We start from the raw sequence: 22,647 nt of genomic DNA, 5'->3' as shown, positions 1-22,647 counted from the left end.
TCTTATTTTAGTTATCTTGACATCCTCAAAATAAAACTCTATTCTAAAAAAACCAAAACATAAATTATATAGTATAGAGTAAAAAAACCAGCAACTTTCTGTCATTAAATTGTTTATTAAATTGATATTTACGTTGGTGCAGTATGCATGGCTGTGGGGAAGATCCTTATCATTAGGAGAAACTACAAAACTTATGAAAATACAGCTAAAAGACCCCAAATATTTTTTTTCTTCCAGATTGTCAGATCTCGGGCCCTATGCTTCACACCTCTGTTTTACAGAGACAATAAGCTTTAACAGGACATCATTTTTAAATTCAACGCTGTTCCTCAGATAAACATGCAGACACATACAAAAAAGTTTCATATGATTTAATGATATGAACCCATTATCATTACAGCACTCTTTATAAGCATTCACAAGACTTGTTCTTCAGGCAGCATCCATCTGCCAGTTCTTTGCACAAAAGCACATCGGCTCTTCTGTAACACACACACACACACACACACACACAAATACAAATGTGCATACTGTCACTCATTGAGGTCCAGTGGTGAGTTCTCTGGTGAGAAAAGAGTCAGGTGCAGACACTCCTGTACATGGCGTTACAGTTAAATGTGTCACACAAACGGTTGGACGAGGTCTGGGTGAGGGCCGCTGCACACCCGTTCAGGTGAGGACGCTGTCACCCTGTGGCTCGGGGCGGGATCAAATAATCTTCACTATGGGGAAGTACTTGTGAGCTGAGAAGTCAAACTCTGGGAGCACCTGAGGATAAAGAAATGTATAGCTGCATTAAGAGAAGCCCATTGCAACCAGTATGTATACAGTTAATACTTTTTAAAATATCAACTACTCCTATTTAAATTATCAATTTTATTTGGTTGATTCTTTTGGTTTGTAGCTTGAAACATCTACATTGTATTAACTGTAAATGCAAACACAAACACAAACAATGATACAAGTAATGTGAGTAATGTGTTACCTTGGTTTCCTTCTTATGACCTCCAGCCAGTAGTTTCATAACTACAATATTAGGTTTGGCCACCTTCAGTATACGGTTCACCTGTTATCAAAGAGTAATAAGTGGTTATAGAACAAGACAAGAAAAGGTGCAGATAAGATATCATTGTATAAAATTGAAAACCACCCCAAGATAATAACATACACACTTTTATGCATCACAGCCACATTATAGAACAGTGTGTTCAAACCAAGGGACAGCCACTGGAGCTAATGATGCTAACGTGTTGCTGTTCGGACACAGGCAGCTGGAGCAGATCAGTATCTGTAAGGCCTCACCGTCACTACTTTGAATCTATAAACTGGCTTTCTGCACTCTGTGTGTGCTGCTGGTGCCTTTTGGAGCATCTGTGATGAATTATGAGACTAAAATTATGGCTGGCTGGGTGATAAAATCCATCTAGGAAGTTTGTGTTTCAGTTTTGGTGATTGACAGATCAGTATTTTACCAATTTACTCATTTGTTTATATGGGCATCTATCCAGCTAGTTATAGCTAAAAGTAGGGCTTCATGCATGCATCCAAATAAGGTTTGGCTCGAATGCAAGATTAGTGCTACACGTCTGGGCTCAGCACTCTCTTGTAAAAGAGAGTCATAATCTCAAGAGTTTTACTTCCTAACTAAACAAATGCTAATGAACATAAACCGCTGTATTTATTTCACAGTATTTTGACTTTCTGACCTCCGGATCGGGACTGGGCACATTTTCAAGGATGAGCTTCGCCTGCTGAAAGTGTTTGCTAGCTGCCAGATAGAGGTCTGCAGAGCCTGGTGGAGGATTGTATTTCTTCAGATCAGACATCTCCTGAAATAGGCAAGAAGACAAGAAACATTTTAAAAAGAAAGTAGAGTATTAAAAAAAAAAAAAAAGATGAATTAGGCCCACAAAGAGACAGTACCTTGAACTGGATGTAGTGCACAGGTGGAGGGGTGACCACACTGTTGAAGGGGGCGAAGCGATGCTCATAGCGAACCTGCTCGCTGTCCAGTTCAAACTGAGGCTTACGCACCTTCCCATCCATATCCAAAGCTACCATCGTCTGAAGAGAAAGGCAGAGAAAGGGCATGTTACACTTTGTTGTATCAAAAGTGGGCTAATAAAGGGCATTATTTTTATGCCTACCTTGTACATGCCAGCACACATGTTCTGGTATGCCTGACTCATGGTAATCTCCTTGCTGAGAGGGCGAACTGAAGAAAATCAGAAACAATAACTTCAGAGCTCTTTGGAAAAATATCGACAGGATGATGCCACTTCTACAATGAATTGGTCATTTCTGATCAGACTTCAGTTTGTATGTTGTGGTTATCCGCTTCAGATAAAAGCAACACAACAAAATGTACCTTTCTTCTTCTTCTTGGTCTTTTTGCTGCTGCGCCCTTTCAGCTGCTCCTCTAGAATCCGCTCTTCTGCCATCTGAGAGGAATCAGCTCTGCTTAGAGTGGACATCAGCCACGCGTAAAGGAACTCTGACAGGTACCTACAACCAAAACAAACACATACTCATTTACAGCAAACCTGCACCCAGGTATGTGGGAGAGAGAGAATTCAGCTTCTGCCAGTAATTCACAGAGGCATGAAATCTTACCAGTAAATGTAATAGTATTCATGCATGCTGTAAAGCTCCAGCTCAAAGCCACTCAGCAGGTACTGAATCATGATCCTCAGGTTATGATAGAGGATCCAGGTCCCAAGACACGCTAGATGCTGTCGTTGAGGCTCCAGTTTCATCAGTAAGCTATGCAGAGCTGCATCCACCTTCTCAGCCTGTAGAGCACAAAGAAAGAGTTCTGAGGTTGCTTGATGAATTTAGAGAAACTGCCTGTAGCACGAACTGCAAAGACAGCTAATTTGGATGAACGTAGCTGCAGCTCACTTCATCTTGCAGTGTGGCAAACTCTTCAAGAATGTGTCCCAGCTTGTCTCTCTGTCGGGCACGGTTGTGTCCGTGGATCTGGATGAGGCTGCAGAAAGGCTATGGGGAAAACACTCAGTTCAGTTCAATTCATATTACGCCTGTTCAGTCAAAAACAGTCACCTCAAAGCCCTTCATATTGTGAAGACTCTATAATATTAGAAAGAAACCCTAACAATCAGATGATGCCTTATGAGCAAGCACTTGGCAACAGTGGGAAGGAAAAACTTCCTTTTAACAGGAAGAAACCTCCAGCAGAACCATGCTCAGGGAGGGGTGGCCATCTCCTGCAGCAGGTTGGGGGTGAGGAGCAAGAGAAAATGAATACATACAACAATCATAAACATAATCCGTTATAGAGATGAACGTTTTTGATGTTTATATTTTATTACACATAAGTCTCCACGGTGGAAACAGATGTCTATGTCTACTTTCATACAATTTATCTGTAAGTCAACTACTGAGAGTCAAATATAATAAACAATGACTTAGATATAGAGACTTTGAGCCATAAAAACAACATACCCTGGAGCAGTGTGTAACAAAAGAGTCAATGTAGTCCTTCGCTTGGTGATTGTTGAAGAGACAACACCTGGAGAGACACAGGTACATCCACACATGTGACAAGGTCAATCTGAGCCAGACAAAGGGACTGTTGTTCTGTAGCTTAGCTTCTGAATTGTCTATTTGAGGTTCACAACCAGAACTCACACACTGCAGTGTGTTCGGAGTAAGTGTATCCAGTAGCTTAACTGCAGGCCAAGGGGTTTTGAAATGATCACTGTTATATGATATCTAATCAGTTGTTATCACTTATTACACAATATCAGTGTGTTCAATGTTTCCACTAATGATCAGATGTTAAAGAAGTGGTTACAATATTTGATTAGTTTATAAAGGATATTGTTATTAAGTGTTTTAAATCAGATCACATCATATCTCATTTCTCACTGTGTTTCATTTCAGCCTACAGTAATGGCATTATTGTGTCATATATATTTTATACTTTCCAGATATTTTTCTGCTGCACCAACTATCCTCTGACAGTAGAAAGATTAACGTAATCAATTCAGGTAAAAGCATATTGTAAACCTCAAATCACAGCTAAGCTAGTGACAAAACAACAGACCAACTAATCTCATTTAGTATTTAAAAAAAAAACTTACTTGTATGAGAGGACTGGTGGGCTGACAAAGTACCTCAGAGCATCTTTAATCATGTCTTGCATCAGGTGGGTGCCAAACACTTTCTTATTATCTATCAGGAATGTAGTCTGGATTGATGGGAAAAAAATGAAATGTAGTTTCATTTACTTTTTTATTAAATACTCCACAGTATCTAATATTTGTATAGATTGTAACTACACGGATCACCAAAATAAAACCACAGGTACATTTGAAAGATTTAGGAAAGCAAGTATTCATCTACCTGAAGAAGAGATCTGGAGAGTACACAGGGAGACTGCTCACTGAATTCACAGAAGAAGTCCTGATAAAAACATCAACAACAACAAAAAAAACCAAAACACAATCTTTAAGTCATCATAGAAGAAACTTTATAATTAGAGCCCGAGCACGAAACGTGTGAAGGCTGTTTGTTATTATTATTTTGTTATATGAATTGCCTTTTTGAAAGTCTTAACAAGTCATAAATTCATGAAATTTGGCACATGATGAAAAATAAGATATTTTATGGGTTTGGAACAACGATGTTTCAAAATGGCTCGTGTAACATACAAAGACGGACAAAAATGTCCAGGGGCCGATCACCCCAAACCCAACAGGAAGTGGTGATGTTGTGGTGGCACGCCACATTTCGATCATTCGCCATGAAACTGCTGTAACTCAAAAACGGATTGAATGAACTCTACCAGACTTGACAGGCACGAGAACAGTCTGGCTCTGAACAGATTGATAAACCATTTGTCAGCGATAGTTTGAGCGCCGCCTAGTTGGAACAGGAAATGCACAGTAGCTTATAAACATTATCTAATCTAGATGAAATGTTAATAGGTGGTTCCAGTGTGACATACTGTTAACTGGGATACCTCATTGCCACCTAGTGGGCACAGGAGGTGTTGGGCATGGGTCGATGGTGCCAGGGTGCGCGGGCTCTCTCAGTGCTGCTTGTAGCTTTAATTTCAATTTATATTTCCAGCTGGACACAAAATCCCCTTTGAGGTTGTCTCAGGAAGGGAATCTGGTGCATAACTGAAACAGTCTAGCTTTTAGAAGAAACTTTCTAATGTCCTGAAAAGCTTGTTTATAATAAAACTTAATAAAAAATAATGCATCAAGACAAACCTCAGGAAATGTATTTACCAGTATGCCATGTAGGTTGGTAGTGTTGATCACGTCACAAACAGTCTTAATGCGCTCTATAAGCTTGCTGAAATACGCCACCATGTCCTCCCTCTTAATGATTTTGGCGTAGCGAGGAAACGTGGGTGGCAGCAATCTCTGGTTGACTAAAGGCTCAAAGCCCATCATGATGGGGTGGTCTGCAGCAATCACAGGGAAAAAAACAAATCACAATGTAAATTAGAGACATTAGCACAAGAAAAAAATTGTAACTGAATCATCTTTAAGAACTTGCCAAACCAAAGTAAATGAAAAGAAGTTGATTTTTTTCAGTTCTGTGTGAGGAAAACTGTTAGTGTAGACAAGTTACATCCAGTGTGGACTGTAACTTTAGGTTGCCATTAGGATGACTTAACTGGATGACTGGAGCCTCAGAATGATTATTTTATGCTCAAATTCTTTAATTACCCATTTATAAACATATCTTTTGCAGCTGTAGCTGAGCTGTTGGCTTGCAAATTGCAAAAAAGCTAAACTTGTACTCCTCCACTTAACAGATTAAACATGAATGTGCGTCCTACCTCCTTTAGTGGTGTCATTTTGTGACTGGATGCCATGCTGAATACTGGAATGAATGGGGGATAACAGGTCAGCTGCCTGTGCCACGAGCTTCTGGGCCTCGCTCACTGAGCTGGTCTGATAAAGACACAAAACAAAACACTTACTAACAAGCCCCCTTATCAACGAAAGCATGTATAGTTTTTAAATATCGCAGTTCTATATAAACATCAGGGTTTTTCTAATACATCAAAATTTCGTCCTCAGAAGAAAATCATCAGGATTGTTAAAAAAAAACAAACTCCCTCCATTATTCTTTGTTTTGTTTTTGAAGATATTTTGCTTCATTTACTCGAGCAGAAAATATATTTTTGTTCAGAAATAAAGGAAAAATGTTAGATAAGGTAACATTCTCATTACCTCAGCTACATGTGGACTACTTGTCTTTACATGTGTAGTCACAGGAAAAACTGTTTATATGTAACGTATGCAGTAAACAGAATCAGTCTCAATCTGCTGCTGGGCTTTTGTCGATATGTGCATTACCTCTTTCTTGGTAAAGGCGATCAGTGCAGTCAGTAGAAGGCGTGTGAACTTTATTCTATTGAATAGTGCCAGACACTGTTGATGCTGAAAAAACAAGGCATGGGAGAACATTGCAGAGCTATTAATACACCTGTTTTTTTTTTAAAAGACTGCTCAGAAAAGTCCATTTTTGGGTCTCCTTGTTTTTTTTCCTTCCTTTCTTTATATAACTATATAACTGAACGAGCTGGAAATTCCAGAGCTGAGTCTTTAAGAGGTCATCTGAGTTCCACACTCTTTATTGACACAGTTATAGCCGGTAGTGAGATATGACTCAAAAGGTATAAATTACAAAGAAACGTGAGATAATTTGTTCCTGGAGTTAAAGAAAATGCCTCTAGAAAAAAACACTGTTGCAAAAACTCAACACAAATACTTACCTCCAGCTCAACCTCCGGGTTTCGCTGCTCACCTTGTCGACTGCGCGTACTCTGACGGAGCACAAAATAACCCGGAAACATTGCATGTCAGAAAAGCTTTTGCATTATCAGTGCTTCATTGAAATGGCAATGGCCTTTACTTAAAGCAATCAAGAATAATTACCTTAACTTTCCTCTGTAATTCATCTTCTACATCTTTCAGCATACCTGAAAGGATTAATACGTCATGAGAGATGAATGATTACAGTGTCTGCCTGTAATTGCTTTAGCTGTCTACACTGTAGTTGATGCTGCAGACTAAAGCCCAATCCCAATGTGTACACACGGGTTCATAAACTTGGATATGTGTTTATGCTAAAACGACGAGGGCCTACTGTCAAAGTATCAAGTGTTCTTTGGCAGAGATTTTTAAACCTTGTTGCACGCCTACATTTCTGCAGATGCTGCCTGAGGGCATTACCCACAAAGAGTCCCAAACACACAATCCTAAGCCTCGAACTGACTTACTCAACGTCTGTTCCTGTGCACTCGAATGGTATCATTTAGGTTGTTAAGAGTTTCATTTTTATGCTTTAGGTTGGAGATTGACATTGAGCCTTAATCAGTTATGAGTGGAAGTCTTCATACCTGTCACCCGCAGATCTGTGACATTATTAGCCATCTTAAAGCCATAGGTCATGGCCTGGAAATCCTCCTGCATAAAGAAATATAAGATAAAACCATTCAGACATATGGCAGTTTTATAAATGGGCTACTACGAGAACAACTTTTCAAACAAATAGGTTTAAACAAAACACATTTGCAATCAAACTAAAGCTCTTTGGGTCTGGAAATCTTCACTGAGCTCCATCTTTCAGATATCTCAATTTTTACACACAACTTACTCACAGCTTTTTCTTTCCCGCCTGGGTTTTTTTGTGTTGGTCCATGATTTTAACCTGCTACCATTTCTGACTTTATGTCCACATTGAAACGTGCAGTATCACAGTACCCAAACATTTACTGACTGACAGCAGAAAACTGCTCACCTCTTCAAACACAGCAGCCTTGTTGACCTTTTCCCGGGAAATGTCACACACCTTCAACAAGCCCAGGGCAAAAGCTTTGAGGGCTGGCTCCTCAATCAAGTCAGGGTTGTGAACATAGAGGCAGGTAAACACAGTCTGGGCCAGGGAGTGTCCCTCCAACCATGTTATCTACATATACACACATATTAGAAAACACAAACATGCATACATAAATATGTCTTGATCAGTGAGTCCGCAGTTTGAGTCATCGCTGGCCCGATCTGTATCAGTAATCTCTTTGCCAACGCTTATTGTGTTTCTCAAATTTTACAATCTACTAAAGACAAAAATGCCATAAAAATGTTAAAACGGCTACAAATACAGATTATAGATTAAGCTAATACTACTGCAGTAAACATTTTCCAATCCAGTCACATTTCAGAAAATCTGCAGTACAAAGGAATTACAGGGGGCAGCACATTACTTGAACATAACTTTCAAAATTTTGCCTTATAATAGCCAAAAGCGAACTCACCAAACAGCAGAAACAGGTGTCGATGATCCCGATGAGTTCGGGAAGACTGAGGTCTTTGACCTTGATGGCACCCTCCTGGAACAAAGAAAGAGGAAAATAAGGTGGTTAAATGTGTGTTATATACACAAACAAATTAAACTAAGATCTGAAAAATTAAATCTAGGATTACATTACATCGCTGTCTATATACTGTTTTTATTACATGAAAAAGACATCAGTACCTTAATAGCTTGCTCAAAATTGAGCACTTTCCTGTTGACCTGGTTTCCGATCATTCCCGCATCCATCTTAGGATCCATCATCTCTATAGCTGACATGGCTTCAAACAAGCCAAACCTGCAGCAGAAGTAAAACATTTTTGACCTCTGTAACATTTTTTCTGTGTTCACTACATGAAAACATAAAAACACTGACAATATTTATGGATCGATCCAAAAATGAATGCAAATATCAACCCAATTAAATTCAAAGTCACTTGTGGCAAAAACATTAGAAGCTTTCATTATAATTACTCTGGACAGTCAATGCTTTGAACTATGACTTTGGGACATGAAAACTTTTTTAATTGAGGATCTGTCCAGCAGTAAGATGAAAAGGTCGTTTCTAATTTGAGGGACTCTTGGAAATGTGAATCCACAAAAAAGCACTTTGGTGTACTCACAGCTTGTCATGAAGCAACTCTCCAAGGTTCAAATCTGCATGAATAAAGGATGACAACAAGGAAGGAGAAACACGTCAGTCCCTTTTTTTAACTGCACACAGATGACCCACCCCAAACACACACACACACACACACACACACACACACACACACACACACACACACACACACACACACACACACACACAGAGTCCTTACCTTTGCAGGCGCTTTTGAATTCATGTGTAATATCAACCCAGTTGGCGTTGTTCTTCATCTTTTCTGGGATACCCAGCCCCCAGCCAGTGTCATCATCATCAACTGCTGATTTCATCACCATGGTGACAGCTTAAGACACATAGATAAACATTACATTAAATTAACCATAGCATGCCAATGTAAAGCATTTTGCTAAGTCATCCATCCAATCGCCTAGCCAACTTAAAAGTTCAGGGAGGCACTGAGGGGGCCAGCAGCCTCTGTGTCTCTGTGTTAGCATCACAGCGCTAACACCGAGATCCAAACAACCATAAACTCTACTTGCACAACTACAATTAATGCCAGTTTAGAATCAGCAACTAACATACGGTTTGTGGGAGGACACCAGAGCACCCAGAGGAACCCCACAAAGACACATGGCGGATATGAAAAAAAAACCACACATAAAGCTTTAAATCTGCAATATCTCCACATTTTTTCCTTCCTTTACTGAAAAGAAAGATTTTTTTTCCTATATAAAAACATTTTTTTTATTTATTTATTATTTTAATAACAGATATAGCCATGCTTGTACCTGATGAATTCTAGCTCAAAGTTAGTACTAGGTCCTTGTTATAATTAACTCAGCTAATGGCATAAGAGTTACACTTGATTAAGAGGTTTCTTATCTTATTAGGTTTTTTGTTTACTAGAAAAAAGAAAGCTTTCAGTCTTTCCTTGCTGAAGTGAAATCCTATTTTCCTCAGGTCATAGGCTAACAAATTCTAATTCTTGAGACAATGTAGGTTCAATATCCTTAGGATTAGTGGGGTTAGGTTAACTGGTGTTTGGTGTTTAGTGTGATTGTGAGTGTGAATGGCTGTCCGTCTCTCTGTGTTAACCCTGCGACAGACTGGTGAGCTGTCCAGGGTGTACTCTCCCTCTTACCCTATGGGTAGCTGGGATAGCTTCCAGCCCCCCACAACCATGATAAGGAGGAGAAGCAAATGGATCAATGGATCTTTAGGATGTGTTTCCACTAACTACATGAGCAGAATCATCCACATAAAGGATTCAGATTCATACACAGCCTGAGGCATGTCATTAATATAGATGGAAAAAAGTAATGAACCTAAAAGAGATCCTGTCATACCATAAATAACATTTCCAAGGGGTGACCTTTAAGAATCATTATTTAATTCTACGTAATATTTTCTTTCCAATAAAAATCTTGAACCACCTCAGATATTTACATACATTTCCTGTGTGCATCCAAAGTAAATTAAAACTTGTTTTAAAGTCATTAAATATGTACACTGTACAATCATTCCACAGTGGAAAAGGAAGAGTCATCAAAAGCCCAAAATCACCATGACATTCATGCCCATAACAAGTGTATGTAAACTTCTGACCAAAACTATATTGGCTCTATATCTGCTTGTAGAGTAGAATAATCTACAGTATCAAAAGACTTCTGAAGGTAGTGTATATTATACTGTATATTAAATATAATTTTATTACTGAGCTATGAAAGGTTAGTATGAGTAAAGTACCTTGGCCTAATAATAAAAAACAAACATTTAAAACTTCAGCATGCAGTTTAACAGTTGTAACACAGCTCAAAGTTAACGTACAGTAAGAAAGTGAATGTGATCCAATGTAATAATTTAATTCACTGATCAGTCAATCAGTCTTCTGAGCATTAAAACCGCAATCCATTATTGTTTTTAAACTGGAAATGTGTCAATTTCTGTATGTTCTTAAAAGCTTTTACGCATTTTTGTTTACATTAGCCTCGACTCATTGAAGTTTGACGAGGCTGACCTAAGCTAACAACAGAGGATTAACATGCGAGCTGACTTGAGAAGCTTGTTATAGCCTAAAATGGTGTAAACTGCACTCCAGAGTGCCCTGGAAAGTCTCAGCCGTCTACACTAAGAAACTGATGTGGGTCAGGGAGAGTTGAAACCATTTTTAAATGACTGATTCATTCACATGTAACATATATAACGTTTAGAGTACATATAAGAGGCAACACGGGTAATCATTTGTACAGATGTTTCATAAAAGCCTATCAGAAATCGATATTACCTGATCAAATGCCCGTAAAATGATCAATGGGATAAGTAGTAACTGTTTGTCTCCTAACATATACCTTTTTGAAACTAATAACATGGATGTCAAAAAGTCACCTAAGTTTACACAGTTCTCAAAAGCGTACTAAAACTCTTAGGCAAGATACATAATTTTAAAAGACACGAGATGGTGTGAGTTAGCTATCACCAATCGTCACATTAGCTAGCTTTACGGTGTGCAAACAAGCTAATGTTGCCGACAGTGGGTGTTCTCTGTGAACAAAAGCTGCTTATGGATGTTTTAACAGATTAATCCATTCCACTCAGGCATATAAAACACGAAGACTGTTACTTAGAAATTATACTTTCGCTGTAAATCAGCACGTACCTTACTATATTGTATTAACCATGTAGCTAATCAAAGCTCCCCCCGAAGACTGTAAAGATTGGCGCACATGAATGACGTCATCAGCAGCAGCGATAGGAAATGTAGTCCTGTGAACGCCAAGCCTAACGGAACGCTTATGACTTAAAATCAGACCAGTGATGATATAAAACGATTTTTGAGAAGTTTTAAGGATTTAGTGAGCTAATTTATGATGTTCATATCGTAGCATTAAATGCCGCTTACACCACGCGCAAAGACGTAACCACTCTCGCGGTGCTCACTAACTGCCCCCTCTAGTTGTGTCTGTTCTCATCTCATCATCATCATCAGGGCGTTTCAGGCAACGCTCAGGAGCACAGTAGCTGTCGCCTCTTATCCCGCAACTAGTCCTCCACCCTAAACGGGACAACAGTTCCTTTTTCATACAGGTTTGTACATCATCTCTTTTGTGCTGCTATTCTAAAAAACCACTGCTTCAGCTAACATCTACTGTGTGCTGTTTTTGTTAGCATATTCTTCAGTTAGCTAGCCTGCTGGCGCAGACAGCGAGTCGTTAATGAGTGACTAGCCCAGCAGGTGCAGCGGCCACCAGCTTCAGCTAGGTTGTCTGACTTAGCATCTCGTAAACATGTACCGTACAGAGGCTTGCCTAGCTGTTTACCTTTTCACCAATAACCCGCTAACAGTGACAACCCCCGTGAGCTGGTGCAATGAGAGGAATGACCCTGGTTTCTTAAAGGATTTTGGATCGGGGATTGTGAAGTAGCTCTATAGGGTTATTTCGACTTGTTTACAACAGTCTTGTGTAAGCTGACCTCTATAACATGTCAGATTTCATAACTGCTTGAGCAAATTTTAAACGTGTATATGGTCTGACCTCCAGTTTCATCTTTACTCTTCTTTAGCCCGTTTGTAACAAAGGCGTGACCATAGATTGTGCTGTCACTCTTAGATTAGGCTCTATCCTTTTGGTAAAACGGGTGATGGGCCTGTAAGCTTTGCAAAATTCTCGTTAAGAAGTAAAGGTGTTTTTTTACTTATTTACCTTCAATTCTAAAGTAATGAAGTATTTTAATGTGGACACATTATAACCTTATTACAAAACTCCCTTGTGTTTAAAAATAATGGAGTAAATGTCATTAGGCACCAGTGATGACCCCGCACTAACACATGTTTACGACCCATCTTATCTCAGCCCATAAATGCTTCTGTTTTGAAACTGCAGCAGACTAACTCGTCCAGTCTTCTTGGATTCACCTGCTCATCCGTTTCGGTTAATGGTACCGCACTTAGTTGACTTGTTTATTGTGCTTTCAAACCTTGTGCTCACATTACCTTGACTGCGACTGTTTTGTGTGGATATCTGAGATGAGTTGAACAGCTCCTTTTGTTTTGTGTGAAATCAGTTGAGAGGTAATGTGTCCCCCAGGTGGTCCCAGCATGCACTGCTGGGCAGATACACAGAGGACAGGTTTTTAGTCTGCTGCGGAGCTGCTGCATATTTGCAGACTAATGGCTTCTCTGCTCATTGTGTCCCCTAAGTTGACAGCTTCTTGTCTGTGGGGTGACCTCACAAGGCATGCGTACACTGTAGCCAGGGACACTTAACTTTTCTGTGAAATGGTTTGGCATAGTAGCAAGCCTGGCTGCAACAGAGGGAGTCGAGTGGGGTAAAGGTTAACAAACATGATTGTTTCTAAAATTGTGTTGAATACCTCTTCCTCTTCATATCTAATCTACATGTTCTTTCACTTGCAGATGACTTGAAATGTTGATGTAGTAAAAATGAACAAGCCCAAAATGGCCACAGAGAAGGGGTGAGTTGATTTGCATTCAGAAAGCAAATAAAAATGTCATTACAGATGTGAACACAAACAGGCATGGGGGTTGTGATGTTTGTGCATGTGTTTCTGATTGAAGGCTGCTGTGTCACTGCCATCTGTTTGCACTCACACTCTTGCGCCCTCTCTCTCTGTCTCAGTGAGCCTTTAGTGTTATGATGCACTTCCACTTTTGTTCTGTTTTACCTTGTTAAGACCTTTTGCAGAAGGGTTTGACCCTGCTTTTCTTCTTGTGCAACAGAGCAGAGTCTGGTAGATAATTAGCGGATCTTGCTTGAAACAGCCATTCAATATGTCAAGACTGAAAATAACAGCTGTCCTTAACGCTGAGGCAATATACTTTGAAAAACCTTTGGTGTATTTTGGCTTTCCAAGATCTTTTTTTGTGTGTGTGTCTGTGTTCGTCATAGTGATTAATGTAGTATGTTTATTTAGGCTTTCTATTTTTTGTTCTGTTTTTTCCTTTTTCTGTTAATACACTATTCTTCCCGCACTCCTGACATTTTTTGCTATTCTTTATTTAGCATACACTTTCTCTGTCTCTCTCTTTTCTTCTCTCTCTGTCTTTATAAGGACATATAAGACATTTTTGCTCCCCTGGGTAGAATCAGGGTCTTGATTCTCTGTCCAGTATTTGCCGTTGCTGTACCAACAACGGACCTCTAACCTCGAGTTTCCAGCTGGGTGCTACTGAGCTAGGATTATAAGAGGAGGACGGATAAGTGCTCCAGAAATGAAGTGAAACACAAAGAGACAGCTTTGTTGAAAAGCTCTAATAAATGAAGTTTAAAGTCATATAGTCATAGACTGCCAATTTGTAATCACCGGCACTGCTAAAAGTAACATGGAAAAGGCTGTTTTTATTGGATGCTTTCTAAAATTGGGCTAAGACACACTTGACTCAGTGTAAGTATATGATGTCACTGCACATATTAGATCATGCTTTACATTTGTTTTCCGTTGCCAACTGCACATTGTGATTAATAACATTAGCCTTTTCCCATAATTGAGGGCACAGTTGATCATCCTGTGTGGGTTTTTTTTTTTTTTTTTTTTTTTAAACATACAGCTGAATTATCCTGTTGGATGCATTGTTCTAAAAGTAAAAACTGATTTTATTTGTTACAAGGGTTCCCAGTAACTCCAGGATAGTGATGCTCCTGGGCCAACTGGAAAGGATGAATGGTGAGGCCATGGTCAGAGATGTTGAAACAGCAAGACAGGTCACTGCAAAGATCCTTCATCTCATACAGACACAGGGTAAGAATGTGTGCAAACATGCACAGTGATACATGTAATCTCCTGAACTCCGGTATAGTTTTGTTATCTTGAGCCAAGTGCAATCTCAGTGAGCAGTCCTGGCCTTGAATTGCATTGCTGGCAGTGGAAACGGCTGCAAAATATTCAGGCACTGTAATAAGTTATAAAACAGCAGTTCCTTGCAATTTGCAAAGTGATTCGTTTGGATTATGTAAGCAAGTATTCGACATTATCGATTAGAGGTTTTTGATCACCTCCATATTTTTGCTACAAATGTTCCCTTGGACTCGAGATAAGCTGCTTAGAATTAGGAGGTCAAAGGTTCCTGTGAAATCACTTTTTTTAAACTCTAAAAAAAGTGCACTAATTATGACAAGAGTTTTACAAAATGTTTAATGCCATAGAAGCATGATGTGATGCCGTTATATAGCTGAATGGGTCAAAGGTTTGCGTCACTGTTGTGTAATAATTTTTTGCAAAAACATTTTTCGGGCCATTAATCAAGGTCACAGCTGAGGAGTGGTCACATTTGGTCATATGCTTAACCATGACAGAAACTTTGGTTCTGTCCATACATCCATTTTCTGCTTCTTATTTGGCTCTGGGTCATGAGGGCACCGGTCTGAGCAGAGAAGCCCACACATCTTTCTCCACCTGTCCTCTCCAGTTCCTCCAGGTTCCTCCTCAAGTTGTTCCCAAGCCTGTTAAGAGATGTAATTTCCCTCATTGTGTCTTTGGTCCTCCTGGTAGGACATGTCTAGGACGCATCCTGGTGAGATACCTGAACCACATCAACTACCTCCTTTCAAAGTGCTGGAGTAGCTGCTGTGCTCTGAGCCCATCCCTTTCCTCACCTTATCTCTATGGCTGAGCCCAGACATTCTACAGACGTTTATCATTGGTAGATCAGCTGTATTTACCACAACAGACCCATTCAACATCTACCCCACTGCTGATGCTGCACCAACCTGTTTGTTTCTCACTTGTGAAGATCAAGAGATATTTAAATTCCTCCAATTGTTGCAGAAACACCTCCCTGTAATCATCTGGAAGATCTTCAGTATATCTGTTGGACATGTATGAACGTGTACAGACAAGTACATGTCTGTAAACTGCATCTTTAGTTGTTGGAATAGTCACACAACCACAAAGTAGTATATTTAGTTCCAGGATCCAAGTCTTGTTAATAGGCAGTTGTTTGTGCAACTGTTTTAAAGCTCATGTTTAAAATGAATGAGGATACAGCCCTAACCTTTATTTTAATGGTCATGTATGTATAGACTCACCAGTCATAACTGATAAAATCATTTCTTTCAATTCTCGAAAAAGTTTGGCCTCAAATATGAAGTTTAAACAGCATTTAAAATGTATTTATATTTATTTATAATGTGCATGCACCCACATTCATAAGATTAACAGCTTAATTGAAGGTGCTAAGTGTCTCTGGCTGATCCCGCAAAATGAGCCCGATGCCACAGCACAATATGACTACAGTTAGCTGAGAAATCTTTATTACAATAACCATGGACTGGAATGATAATGAGTAGATATGCCTAATGTGTCAGAGGGTGTAGTTTTAGAGTTTGTACAGATGGAGGGTTTGCAGCAAAATTATTAAGTTATCAGCAGAAGCTGGGCACCTGTTGGAATTGTTTGGATTTAATCTTAAGACTTAATTGGTTTCTGTTGGTTCTTGCTGTAAATCAATCAGTTTTTGAGCATTTAATTTCTATTAAATGTACATAATTTTTAAGTTTGTACCATTCGAAGTCTTTCACTGGAACTATAATGACCAATTGGAACTACCTTGACTACCTTGTTTTAAGACTTAAAGGCAAAGATCTATGTGAAAGCTTTAAAGAAACTCTTATTTGTATTTCAGTCAAATGCAGCAGAATCAGAGGTATTGTCCATTTATTAAGTACATTTCTTCCTCTCAAACCCATCTCTGTACATTTCACAAATGCCTTGATGCCTAGCTTCAGCTTGTGGAGAAAATTCCCAAATTCGTAGAAAACTTAAAGTGTGGTTGTTGTGTAAATTGAGATGTAGTAGTTCGTTGACAGTCAAGATGTGTCACCCAATCTCTGATTACTCCTTGAAAGGAAAACCGAGACGAAGATAACGGAAGAAGGTGGCACACCAGGTGTTGAACACACTGATACATGAGTGCGTCTCTGTTAGCAAGGAGCTAATTAAAAAAACAAAAAACAGACAGCATTGTTCTGCTGCTGTAACAATTAAAAATTAAAGGACTTGCTATATTAACAAACTCACAGAGGCTTTTGATCCTGTGTTTACAACATTTAGCATTTGAAACTCGTACTTCAAACCTTTCCAAAGCTAAAGTTATAAACCTTTAAAAAAATCAATCTTCAAATAAATGCTCTCTTGCAAAAAATCAATTTTTACAAGATTTTTGTTTGTTTTTACTTATAATAACATAATAATAACAGTAGTAGTAGTAGTAGTAGTAGTAGTAGTATTAATAATACTACTACTAATAATAATAATTATAATAAACTAATGTTGCCCTGTAGCACATAGTTTTAAGTTACTGGTTCTCAGTGCTTGTCAGTCCCTTCCTCCTTTGAGAAATTCTGCTGAATCATGATATGATATGATTCCCAACTACTTCTTCTCTCTTACTTTTCTTAAATTTCACCTTTCCACTTTCCATAACTTATTGCTTCCTCCTCCTTCAAAGCAAAGTCCTAGCTAATCCATCATGAATGATGAGCACAGTGGAAAGGCTTGTCTGTGACTCTATCAATCATGCAGTATCAGCTGTTCCTCTCTCACCTGTTGCTTGGCTGTCCGTAACACCATGCCTACAGTCTCAACTTGAAATGTGTATGAGTGTGACGTCGGTTTGAGGGAAGCGCCGAGGTCTGTGACCCTGCACGCAGTAACTATACACCCCAGGACGGACTTTGCTGTACTCTTGTCTCAATTTCAGGGTCTCAGGAGCTTAAGAGGCAGTCAAGAAATACCATGAGAAAGAACAAGGGAATTTCAGGTGCTGTAAGGGCAGACAAAATGTCATCTCTTGAAGTAATTTTAAAAAAGAAGAGGAAAATAATTACTCCACATACTGTACCTCTGGACATTTGGTTTCCTGCCAGATGAATGAAATATTGAATTTTCTCCATATTGCATGGATCCTGTGGGAAATGTAGTGTCTGTTTTCATTTGGTGGTAATGTATCATCCACCCCCTCTGCATAACAAGAGTTGTCTTATGCTGATGTCTATAGGAGCTGTCTGTGGATTAGTTTCAGGTATCAAGGCGGAAAAGGGGCTGATTACCAGCTTCAGAGAGCCCTGACTCAGAGGGCAGAGTTAGAGGTACGGTTGAAAAGTAGGAGGCTTGGACTGACTAATTGAGGAGTTAGTGAAAAGCCTTGATTTTCATTCTTTGGCAACACATGATTTGAGGTGTCAAAGAGTTAAGCTTTTTGAATCAGTTTTAGTACTCCTGTGGAAGCCTCAATGGGATTTTTTGGAAAATAGAAAATAGACACTGTTTCATGTAAAGCTTCTCAACTTTTTATCCTCAAATGGAGTACTGCTACGCCAGGAGACACCATGAATCTGTGGTTTCCTTGGACACACCAGGTACAGTCCAGAACAAAAATATATATATATTTTTCACTGTCAGCTGTTACAGACTAAAAATTACAGTCGAAATGAATGGTGATTGTTCAGTCTCGAAGTTCAGTTAATCTTTATAAGATTCTTATATAAACAAACTAATCATCATTATTCAAACAATACAGTTACCCTTGTGTGACCCTTCATTATTCTTTAGTGGGGTTGGTGTTGAAGTGCTTTAAAAAGTCTGGCATAGCAGAAACAAGAGGTTACTGCTTTACTTTCCAGAGCACTTGTATATGTGAATGGGTCCTCAGATATGCAAAGTATTTGGCATGTATGTATCACATTTTGAGATACAATTTCAAGACATTTATTTCTATATTTGTAATCATCTACAATTTCTGCTGTTGGTTTACAGAGGGCATTTTGCAAAGGCGAATACTTGTACTTGATTATCCCTTTGTATTCAGGACAGGACCAATACTGTCCTTTTTAGAGGTCAGGAATCTGTCACCTCCTAAATAACAGGACAAATATAGGGTATGGATTTAAAGAGGTGGGAAGATGAAGAAAGAGTAGAGGTTGTTGCAAGACCTTGTCACCCTTTTCACATGTTCTTGAGCAGGTCAGTGTCTAAACAAAGACTGCAAAGACTGGTTGAGGACATGGTTGTAAAATGTGCCTTAAAGATGCAGTTTGTACTCACTGAGAGTTGCAGGAGTTTTCTAAGTGTGAGTAAACTAGATGTTTTTGTATACTCCAGTATACATGACATTGTGATTTCCAAAAAACAAAACAAAATTGCAGTGCAAATCTGTTAGTCTTCACTTTTGTGTTCATGTTAACTTTGCTGTGCATTACAGAGAAGAGTGGAAAAGAGGTCATGTCCAAAGGCTCCAGCGGCATGGAAGTCATCCTGGCTTCACTGGAGGTCAGTTCACAAATAACACTTGAGTTCTTATGCATTTCAATTGTTAGTGAGTTGTTGAAGAGAGCTTTTTGTCAATCTAAGAGATCAATAATGTTTAAGAAACTTATTACAAAGAAAACTTATTAGAAAGATATTACTGTCATACAGTCATGTATATAATATAGTTCTAAGGATTTACATATCAGAAGACATTATTAAAAAAGTTACTTTATTATTTTGCAAAAACAAAAAAATCATAATGCAAAAGCACTGTGTGAAAAACTAAGTAAACCCCATGATTCAGGAGCTTATAGAACCACCTTTAGCAGCAATAACTAAGTAATTGTTTTCTGTATGACTTTATCAGTCTCTCACGTTGTTGTGGAGGAATTTTGGTTCACTCTTCTTCACAACACTGGTTTGGGTCATTGAGGTTTGTTTGCATTTGTTTATGCATAGCTCTCTTTAGGTCCTGCCACAGCTGTTCAGTCGAATTGAGATCTGAACTTTGGATCATTACAGCACTTTGACTCTTTTCTTTTTCAGCTATTCTGTTGTAGATTTGCTGTTATGCTTGGGATTAATGTCCTGTTGCATGATCCAGTTTGGGCCAACTTTAGCTGTCAGAGAGATGGCCTCACATTTGACTCTAGAATCCTTCGTACTGGTACACAGAGGAGTTCATGTTCCACTGAATGATTGCGAGGTGCTTCGGTCCTGTGGTTGCAAAACAAGTCACCCCCTTCATCACCGTGTTTAACAGCTGGTATGACCTGTTTGTGCTGATATGCTGTGTTTAGTTTTCACCAAACATGGTGCTGCACTTTACTGCCAAACATCTCTACTTACGTCTCGTCTGTCCAAAGGACGTTGTTCCAAAAGTCTTGTGGTTTGTTCAGATGCGACTTTGCTAACCTAAGTGTGTTACCGTGTCCTTTTTTGAGAGAAGCGTTTTTTCTCCTGGCAACCCTTCCAAACAAGTCGCACTTGTTCAATTTGTTTTCTAGCTGAACTGTCATGAACACATTTAACATGCTGAGGCCTGCAGAGACAATTCAGATCACATTCAGATCAACTCAGTTCATTTGAGCATTAGATGGTCTGACCTTGAGGTGAATCTCCATGGACGTCCACTCCTGGGAAAAATGGCAGCTGCTCTGAATGCTTTTCATTTGTGAAAAATCTTTCTCACTGACGAATGAAGGACTTTAAATGACTTTTAATTATCTGGAAATGGCCTTGTAACCCTTCCCAGAGTGATGGACAGCAACAATGTCGTTTCCAAGATGATTGCTGACATCTTTTTTAACACACAGCTGGATACTCCAGACCAGCAAGCTGCCAAAAACGTCTGTTTTTATAGAGATTCTGTGACCAAGCACCTGGCTGCTACTTATCCTCTTAATTCCTATAGATGCAGTAAGGGTGTATGTAGTTTTTCACAACCTGACTCTTGCATTATGACTCAATTTTCTAGCACCTTATTCCCTGAATTCAATTTGGAATTAGATTTCACACTTATGTAGAGTAACATCAAGGTAATTAGACAAATTTCTCAGATTTACCGTGCAAATAATTTTTAACTAATGTATTATTTGTGACTGTTACAGAACAGCAGAGACGTTCAGACCACCCTGAACATCTTGTATATTCTTAGTGAGCTGCTGACTGTGGGTGAGTGGATTTTTTTTTTCTTCATTTTTTTGTTCACCGAGTTTGTTCATGCCCAAACACACAATCAATAGCTAAAAATGTGAACAGTTGATTTTTGTTACCCATAAATTGTTACGTGGTGTTAAATTACACTTTTTGATTGGATTAATAATTACAGTATCTAGTTCATGTGGTTCTCACGCTCTCAATCTTTTTCTGTCTCAGGCAGGGGTCGCAGGATGGGAGTGTTTGTGTCCAAAGGAGGAACGGGAATATTATTCCAGATCCTGACTTCTGCCAGCAAAGAGTTGCCTCCCAGTGAGGAACTCATGCTACAGCTTCACTCGCTGCTAGCCAAGGTTGGCCCAAAAGGTAGTGTCACAGTCTAACACACACACAGACTGGATGAGCCAGTGATTGTTTTTTTTGTCTAATTTTTGTTTTGGGCATCATGCTTGTAAATAAAAAGTGTTATGTTTACATTATGAAAACTTTTTGCTGACATCACATGTTTATTTAAAAAAAACATGTTGAAGTTGTACATCAATGATGTCCTTGTGACCTTGTGAGTGCCTTTGCTATCAGCGGTAAGTGAAAAAACTTTCAGCCATTTGCATAAAAACAACAACAAGCAAAACTGATAACAAGTCCTCTGTTCAGCAACAAAAATAGAGGAAAGGTACTGAAAAATCTAAAGTTTCTATTGTTTATTTACTGAGTTGGGACATTGGACCCTGTGTGTGTCCAGACAGAAAGTTTGGTGTGAAGGCCCGGTTGAGTGGAGCTCTGAACATCACCATCAGCCTGATCAAACAGAATCTGCAGAATGCCAAACTCCTTCTGCCCTGCCTGCAGGTTCTCAGGGTTTATTCGGCCAACTGTAAGTCCCCGTAAACTCTCACAGTATATATTATAATCTCTACTGAAGTTCAAGCAAAGTAGTCCCAAAAAATACTAGAGAATCCCTGACAGCAGCTGATAAAAATAATTGAACTGAACTGGCTGTTTACTTATAAGTTGGGCCTGATTTTGATTTCTACTCTAATAGCGGTGAATGCAATTTCTTTGGGCAAGAATGGAGTAGTGGAACTAATGTTCAAGATTATAGCACCATACAGCAAGAAGAACACCAGCCTGCTCAAGTGAGTGTCTAACTGTCAATGCTGGCTCCTTTGCAGACCTGAAACATCCACATTCATATGCCTCTGGCTATAGTTGTGTCATATTTGCTGTTGGGCACACTGCTTAACCCATCTTTTTTGTTTTTAAATCAACAGGGTAGCTCTGGATGCACTTGGAGCACTTCTCAAATCCAGTGAGTAATTTAAGTTTGTAGCATTAAACAGCTCAGTGGTCCTTAATTGGTGTTGTTTAATCCTCTGGAGCAACCTGTAATAGATCATTCCACATAGACTTAAAGTTTAGTGTCACGTGACTTTCTCCTATAATACTGTATGCTTATTACTGCTTTTATTTTCATTTTCTTATTCTGTCCCGCCACACAATTGCAAAGTGATATGTAGCAGTGGTTTCGCTTCTTCTTTCACTTCCCTTTTCAGAAACTAACGCTCGTCGTGCAGTGGACGGCGGTCATGTGCCCGCCTTGCTGGCTCTGTACCTGGATTGGCATCGCAATGACGCACGTCATCGTCACATGCTGATTCGCAAAGGGCTGCTGGTCTGCCTCAGGAATATTACCAACATCAAACTTGGGAGAAAGGCATTCATAGAGGCCGATGGCATGAGGATCCTCTACAACACATCTACCGTGAGTGAGAAAA

General features: G+C 39.2%; 2 protein-coding genes across 5 annotated transcripts in view; one reads left to right on the top strand and one right to left on the bottom strand.

The window, feature by feature from the left end:
• Positions 1-356: 356 nt before the first annotated feature.
• naa35 (N-alpha-acetyltransferase 35, NatC auxiliary subunit) lies at positions 357-11,732 on the bottom strand. Its single transcript, XM_031760294.2, has 23 exons — positions 11,607-11,732; positions 9,165-9,293; positions 8,967-9,000; positions 8,527-8,641; positions 8,306-8,380; positions 7,792-7,959; positions 7,391-7,457; positions 6,927-6,970; positions 6,764-6,814; positions 6,345-6,428; positions 5,822-5,936; positions 5,262-5,440; positions 4,369-4,428; positions 4,107-4,213; positions 3,466-3,532; positions 2,902-3,000; positions 2,614-2,792; positions 2,369-2,505; positions 2,148-2,215; positions 1,924-2,064; positions 1,707-1,829; positions 986-1,066; positions 357-768 (listed from the first exon to the last, which is right to left on the bottom strand). Exons 2-23 carry the CDS (start codon positions 9,283-9,285, stop codon positions 709-711), a joined length of 2,175 nt encoding a protein of 724 aa, XP_031616154.1. The 5' UTR covers positions 9,286-9,293; positions 11,607-11,732; the 3' UTR covers positions 357-708.
• A 166-nt stretch (positions 11,733-11,898) lies between these two features.
• The window catches only part of agtpbp1 (ATP/GTP binding protein 1), a 28,863-nt gene continuing 18,114 nt past the window's right edge, over positions 11,899-22,647 (top strand). For all 4 annotated transcript variants that reach the window (XM_031760293.2, XM_031760292.2, XM_039620309.1 and 1 more), the window contains exons 1-10: positions 11,899-12,034; positions 13,365-13,423; positions 14,577-14,707; positions 19,167-19,234; positions 20,824-20,887; positions 21,092-21,238; positions 21,615-21,746; positions 21,915-22,008; positions 22,144-22,181; positions 22,426-22,634. In XM_031760293.2, the coding sequence (XP_031616153.1) occupies positions 13,392-13,423; positions 14,577-14,707; positions 19,167-19,234; positions 20,824-20,887; positions 21,092-21,238; positions 21,615-21,746; positions 21,915-22,008; positions 22,144-22,181; positions 22,426-22,634 (915 nt within the window). In that variant the 5' untranslated portion in view covers positions 11,899-12,034; positions 13,365-13,391. The remainder of the gene's footprint in view (positions 12,035-13,364; positions 13,424-14,576; positions 14,708-19,166; positions 19,235-20,823; positions 20,888-21,091; positions 21,239-21,614; positions 21,747-21,914; positions 22,009-22,143; positions 22,182-22,425; positions 22,635-22,647) is intronic.

This window comes from Oreochromis aureus, linkage group 12, assembly GCF_013358895.1.
Source record: "Oreochromis aureus strain Israel breed Guangdong linkage group 12, ZZ_aureus, whole genome shotgun sequence".
Lineage (NCBI taxonomy): Eukaryota > Metazoa > Chordata > Actinopteri > Cichliformes > Cichlidae > Oreochromis > Oreochromis aureus.
Note: the sequence above shows the minus strand (reverse complement) of the source record. Positions and strands in the feature narration are given on the sequence as shown.

What these genes read in the sequence shown, in the direction of transcription:
- naa35 (XM_031760294.2), bottom strand. Translation starts at nt 9,285, where the DNA reads ATGGTGATGAAATCAGCAGTTGATGATGATGACACTGGCTGGGGGCTG. An exon ending in ATTCAAAAGCGCCTGCAAAG is followed by an intron (nt 9,001 to 9,164) that starts GTAAGGACTCTG and finishes TTATTCATGCAG; the next exon opens with ATTTGAACCTTGGAGAGTTG. An exon ending in TGTGTGCTGGCATGTACAAG is followed by an intron (nt 2,065 to 2,147) that starts GTAGGCATAAAA and finishes CTTTCTCTTCAG; the next exon opens with ACGATGGTAGCTTTGGATAT.